A 6,819-nucleotide genomic window follows, 5' to 3' on the forward strand; every position below is an offset into this window, starting at 1 on the left:
TTAGACTTTTCAAAAGACTTCTTTTATTCTTCCATCTTTTAATGATAACAGTTCTTGAACATACCAGTCTCGGAATTATCAGGGATTATCAGGAATGGTCAAATAAATGGACAAGATATATCTTAATACCAAAGAGTGCAAGGGGTCAAGTTCTCTGATGACCCACCACCTGTGACTTGTTCTGCCCTCCAAAGCGGACCTCGGATGCAGACAGAAATCCAAGTAAAAGTCGTCCAATGTTGTGTTCATGAATTTAGTTATTTAAGCCCAGAGTCTTACCATGCTTCCTGAGGCTAACCTCTTCTAGCACTTCTTTATCATGTTGTTTGGGAGCCGTTTTTATCACCCCTTTCCCACTTTTAAAGGTATGGGATGTGTTTCTCGTAAAATTTTGAACAGTATCATCTCTGCTGCCTCTTGCTATTCTTGACAGATATTTTTTATGTTGAAAGAATTTTGCCTTCTGTAATACATCTTCTTTGAGGGTAGCTTTATGTGGTCCAGGAAGGAAGCTATACAATGAAAGAAGAGAAACCCCATAGAAGATAAATACCATTTCAACTGTAACAGATTCTATGTTAACCTGTCTTCCTAAATAATTGTGCACCCATTCCTTGTTGCATCCTTCCTTCAGGGTAAGTTTATTGAGATGATTCAATTGGGGATTTACACTGAACAGGTATATTAGAAGCTGACGAATAAGATATCTTGTCAAAGTATGCAGAAGTATAATTTTAACAGCAAAGTTTCTTCTTCATGAAGTATGTTCCACTCAGAACTTCATTATGGTTGGCTCCTGTTTGTTCAGATGTTGGTTGAAATGGTACCTCCTTAGAGACCACCAGATGTATAGTTTTCCCTGTCTCAGTCACGCAGCACAACATGCTCTTATTTTTTTCCTAACGCTTATCACTATCTCATTTTTATTTACTTGTAAACTTTGTGATTTGTTCCCCACTCTTACACCATCCCAGACAGAAAGTGTCATGAGACCATGTCTTGTCACCATAGTAACCCCAGGAACCTAGAGGAGTGCTTAGCACATGGTAGATATAAGTATTTGTCTAGTGAAAGCATCAATGAATGCCCCTTCTTCGCTCCCTCCCTCCCATTCATCCATCCATCCATCCGTCCGTCCATCCAAATGTTCATGCTTTATGGAAGGCACTGTGTTAGGTACAGTGGGGGATGCAGAAATAGCGCCCAGTTTGGCAGGCACACAAGGCGTTTGGTTGGGAGTCAAGAGTAACCCAACAATAAAGAGAAGCTGGAGTCAGACTCTGGGAGGCCTTGAATGCCAGACTGACGACAGCGAATCAGAAGCCAAGTGCTGACCAGAAGTCCTAGCCTGTCCAAACTTTCTGTGCTTATGGAAATGTCCTATGATCTGCACTGGCCAGTATGGCAGCCACTGGTCACGTGTGGCTATCGAGCACTTGAAACGTGGTTAGTGTGACCAAGAAGCTGAATTTGTAGTTTCATTTAGCTGAGAGCTAGTGGCTACTGTAGTGGACAGCACGGAAAGGGAGCCATTTCAGACCTCATCTCACAGGGAGGCAGTGGAAAGAGCCTTGGGTCCTGGAACATTCTTACATTCTAGGTCCTCTGGTTAGTAGCTGAGCAGCTCTGAGCGGATCACTTAACTAGAGGGAACCTTGTTTCTTCGGGTGTAAAATGAGGACGAAAACCACCAGTGTTGCTGTGAGCGACAATCGAAGTCCCATGGTGTCTGCTGGTTACAGATGAGGAGACTGAGTGAGGCTGCAGGAGAGGCAGAGCTGAGGCTACAATCAACTCTTCTGATAGAGTCCCGTGTGACTTCCACTCAACTAGGTTTTATGCAGGACATTATGGAGACCTATCAAGATATTTGGAATAAGAAAGTGAAACGATAAATGTCATGCTGTCAGAAGCACCTGGATATGGGTGCAGAACGACAGGAGGGCAGGTGGCCTGGGGCAGAAGTTAAGAAGCTATGTGGAGCCTGGCACATAAGCTCTTCATAAAATTTTTAGAATAAGTGAGAGCCCGGTGGCATAAGAGAAACTAACTGAATTGTGGTCACGGGAAGAGTCATGGGAACTCCAAAATGTTGAGACCAGGAGGACAGTGGCAACATTCATCATATTCACCATGATCCATTCCTTTGCATTTGGATTTTTCTGCTTTATCCAGCTATAAATCTGATCTGTCTCACAAAAACATCACTATTTAGAAAATGAGTAAGTAGAGGATGTAAAAAGAATTTAAAGTTATTTTGCTTTCCCCTTTCTCTCTCTGTCTTTGTCTCTCTCTCTCACAAACACTCACTGCATATTCTTCTTCCATCTATAATGATAGCTGAGGGTAAGGGAGACATCAAACCAACCGAGAAGCCTACCATTCACGTCACACAGACCCTGAGGCCTCCACACCTTATATACTGTATGTCTGGGCTTCTGTCAGTGCTGTCAGCGATGTACTACATTGATCAACAAACTCCTCCCAATCACCAAGAACAGCGGCCACGGCTAAATTCCAGTGCAAATACCATTTCCTTACACCCTCCCCCATTTTGCTCTTCTCTATATTTTCTTGTTAATTTCCAGACTAAATATTATGAACTCAAATCCTCCAAAGTTGTAACTGTCTGTATGCACAAACTATGGCCCCACAGATCGTGAGGGGACATTCTTTCAGGTCTGGAACATACTGTTTCCATGGCTTGAGTTTATCTTGTCCATACTGGTCTCTCCCCTCCACCCTCATTCTCTTTCCCTTTGCATTGGCTCCTTTTTATAGTAAATTTAGTTAACTGTTGTCTAATTCCCTCTTTGTTAAGAAAAAGTTGTTAAATTGGTAATTGCTTCTATAGCATTATGTTGCATTTTTTCCCCTCAAATATTTTTATTCTTAAAAGGGTTGAACATGATAAACACCACATCTCTGAATTTCCACCTTTTCCACTGTGTCATACGTGGAGTTGGTGTTGGAGAAGCATTTGATAAGAATCATTTGATTACTCTGGGAATCATACAGACTTTCTGCTTTTCTTTCTCCCATTCTATATTGTTCAGATACTTCTTTGCTGATGGTTAACTTCGACAATACGTAATCAAGATAAAGAAACAGGAGTGAAATACCGTCCATTCATTTTGCAACGTGTGCCCAGCACCAGTAAATCTTCTAGAAAGAAAGATGTGACAACTCGGTAAAATGCGGTGGGTGGAACTAATTGTAGATTTCAATCCTCTGTGATCACAGATTCCTTCAACCATGCAGACAACCAGGAGTCAGCCCAGCTGCATTTATTAGTTGACTGGATGCACTGAGTGGAAAATGCAGACAAGATTACTTTTATTTCGAGAATTCTTTTAATCTTAATACACCTTTTTGTGTGTCTAGAAAACACACTTTGGAAAGCAGAATTACAACAGATGTATATTCATATGGCACTGGCGACTGTGTCCATTTTTACAATTCAGTTGTTCTGGTTCTGGCCTGTCATCGCTTTCAAGTCTGGCAGGAGTGCTTGTCTGCCTGGATGAATAGGCAGGTGGCTTTCAGTCTTTCACTGTCTCTGAGTGGATCTAAGTACTTACATAGAGGCTGCCCTGCAATCTCTCCTTCTTGGGCATCTGTCTCTTGCTTGTGGTTTGGTTCAGTGTCTTACCAGAGAAGAACAAGCTTTTACCTGTATTTCTCAGAATCTGACAGCGGAATGATCTAATTCTCGCGTGGCAAGTCATCCTGTGTCCAGGCCTCTTGCCTCTGCATCCCTTCTGTTGAAGAGCTCAGGCAGGCAATTTCAGAAGCAGCTGTGTGCTTGTTACCTTTTATTATAGTCTTTGGTTACTTAGAGAAGGCCTGGGAAGTCCTAGCCTAACACATGGTGAGGGAGTCACTGATGGCAGTGTGGATTTCATGTCTCAATTCCTTATGCCCCAGCATTTCCTGACATTTCACCATTCCAGGTATGTGGGAGAATCTGAGCCTCCAGTGTATCTTAGGGCAATGTGCAGAAGCGGGAAGAAACACAGGGTGGGAATGGTTTCCAGAAACGTCTTTAATTTGTATAGGCTGGCTCCCGCACCTGCCCTTGCAATTATCTGTAATATGTGAAGCCTGATCCACATGCAAATTCGAAGCCCCTTTCCACGCTACCAGACACCTGCAGCAGGGGGAGCCCTGCTCCTCCTGGACTGACCGCACAGGCCTGTTTAGACCTGACTTCAGAAGCATTTGCTGCTGGACAGTTCCCCTGCTTCCCAGTAAGGTGATAGGCTTCTTGGAGCTTCTGGAGCTGGGGCTTCTGGGCCGGGGGGAGGGCCTTGGGCCCCATCACCACACAGGAATGCACACACTGCACAGTAGGAGAAGCCACACTGTCAGAAGCATCTGTCTAAGTGTGATTCTCAGGGTCTGGGGCACTCTGATTTCAGTCAGATGTGGGGCACGTATGCGCGTGTTAGCATGATTTACGCTGAAACAAACAACCACCAAAAAACCCCACTCTCCTGCTTGATTTCAATTATTATTAATTAAAAAATAAGTAATATTCATACGTGCAAAGGCTATGATATATATGTATATTATTATTTTAAAGTAACTTTTGCCTTTGTTGCTGATACATTTATTTTAATTAAGATATTTTAAAAAGTAAATTCTACTCTTATTCCATTCTTTGGATATATTTTATTTTTTTCTATAACATTGCTTTAAAATATTTATTTTTTTAAATTAAAAAGCAGTTTTTACATCTTTAAAAAAATTGAAGTATAGTTAATTTACAATGTGTTAATTTCTGTTTCTTTAATTGTATTTTTTTATTAAAGTATTTTTAAAATTTTAGTATATATTTTTTTCTATTACACCTTAAGAGCAATGTTTAGCTCATTAGCTTTTAGAGTTTAAAAAATATCCCTAATGTACTATGGAAAACATTATGGAGGTTCCTCAAAAAATTAAAAATAGAACTGCCATATGATCCAGCAATTCCACTTCTGGGTATTTGCCTGAAGAAAATGAAAACACTAATTTGAAAAGATATATGCACCCCTATGTTCATTGCAGCAAAATTCACAATAACCAAGATATGGAAGCAAACTATGTATCCATCGACAGATGAATGGGATAAAGAAGATGTAGTGTATATAGACACAATGGAATACTACTCAGCCACAAAAAAGAATGAAATAATGCCATTTATAATATAGATAGACCTAGAGGGTTTCATGCTAAGTGAAATATGTCAGACAAACACCATATGATTTCACTTATATGTGGAATCTAAAAAAACAAACAAAACCTGCAGAAACAGATTCCTTGATACAGAGAACAAACTGGTGGTTCCTAGAGAGGAAGGGGAGGGAGGATGGGCGAAACAGGTGAAGGGGATTAAGAGGTGCACACTTCCAGTTATAAAATAAATAAGACACGGGATGAAATATACAGAGTAGGGAATATAGTCAGTAACAGTGTAACAATTTTAAATGGGGACAGATGGTAACTAGACTTACGGTGATCATCTAGTAATGTATATAAATGTTGACTCACTATTTTGTACACTTGAAACTAATATAACATTGTATGCCAATTAAAAAAATTTCCCTAACATAAGAAAACTATAAACTTTCCTAAAATATGAATTCTGAAACATCCCACAAGTTTTGGCATGTAATATTTTGATTATTATACAGTTCAAAGTGTTTTTAAGTTTTCACTATGATTTTTGTCTCAGTTATTTAGAAATGTGATTTTGATTAAAAAACGTATGGGCTTAAAAAATATTGTTTGTATTAATTTCTAACTTAATTGCACTGTGATCAATTTGGACTGTATGAAGCCAGTTCTTAGAGATTTGTTGACACTTGATTTATAAGTTAAAAACTGCACAATGGCTTCCCTGGTGGCACAGTGGTTGAGAGTCCCTGCTGATGCAGGGGACACGGGTTCGTGCCCCGGTCTGGGAGGATCCCACATGCCGCGGAGCGGCTGGTCCCGTGAGCCATGGCCGCTGAGCCTGCGTGTCCGGAGCCTGTGCTCCGCAACGGGAGAGGCCACAACAGTGAGAGGCCCGCGTACTGCAAAAAAAAAAAAAACAACTGCACAATGAACACCTGTACACCCTCCACGCTGATGCAACAGTTGTTAACGTTCCGTGTGTTCAGAAGAATGTCTCATTCTTCTGTGCAGGATTCTATATGAGTCTATTAAATCAAGCTTGTTACTTATGATTAAATCTTTATATCTTTAATTTTTGACTGCTTGACCTAACAGTATTCAAACTGATGTAGCGAATCTCCAACTCTGATGATATTTTAATGTCAATTTCTCCCTTTTCAATTTCCACATTGTATATTTCAAAATTATTTTATGACCCTCTTATAAATTTAAAATTGTTGTATCTTCTTCATGAATTAAACACTTATCATCATGTACTGACCCTCTTTATCTCTACAAAATGGTTTTGTTTAAGAGCATATTTTATAGGACTCACTTCACTTAGAAACTAATACAACATTGTAAATCAACTATACTTCAATAAAATAAAAATTTTTTAGGTATATTTTATCTGATATTAATATAGCTTTTCCAGTTTTCTTTTTAAAATATTTGACTATTATACTTTTTTCCCATGATTTTACTTTCAACTTTTCCATGTCCTCATTTTGTAGCTGTGTCTCTTGAAAACAGTTATACCTGGATTTTATTTTGTTTTCTTTTTTTCTTTTTTTTTTTTTTTGCGGTACGCGGACCTCTCACTGTTGTGGCCGCTCCCGTTGCGGCGCACAGGCTCCAGACGCGCAGTCTCAGCGGGCACAGCTCACGGGGCCAGCC

The 6,819-nt window shown here is 40.0% G+C and overlaps 1 protein-coding gene across 1 annotated transcript in view; it reads right to left on the reverse strand.

The window, feature by feature from the left end:
- The window catches only part of COL6A6 (collagen type VI alpha 6 chain), a 111,925-nt gene continuing 105,106 nt past the window's right edge, over positions 1–6,819 (reverse strand). Inside the window, exon 36 of the mRNA XM_007115463.3 lies at positions 1–512. Coding sequence (XP_007115525.2) covers positions 254–512 — 259 coding nt within the window. The 3' untranslated portion in view covers positions 1–253. The remainder of the gene's footprint in view (positions 513–6,819) is intronic.

This window comes from Physeter macrocephalus, chromosome 1 (genome assembly GCF_002837175.3).
Source record: "Physeter macrocephalus isolate SW-GA chromosome 1, ASM283717v5, whole genome shotgun sequence".
Classification (NCBI taxonomy): domain Eukaryota; kingdom Metazoa; phylum Chordata; class Mammalia; order Artiodactyla; family Physeteridae; genus Physeter; species Physeter macrocephalus.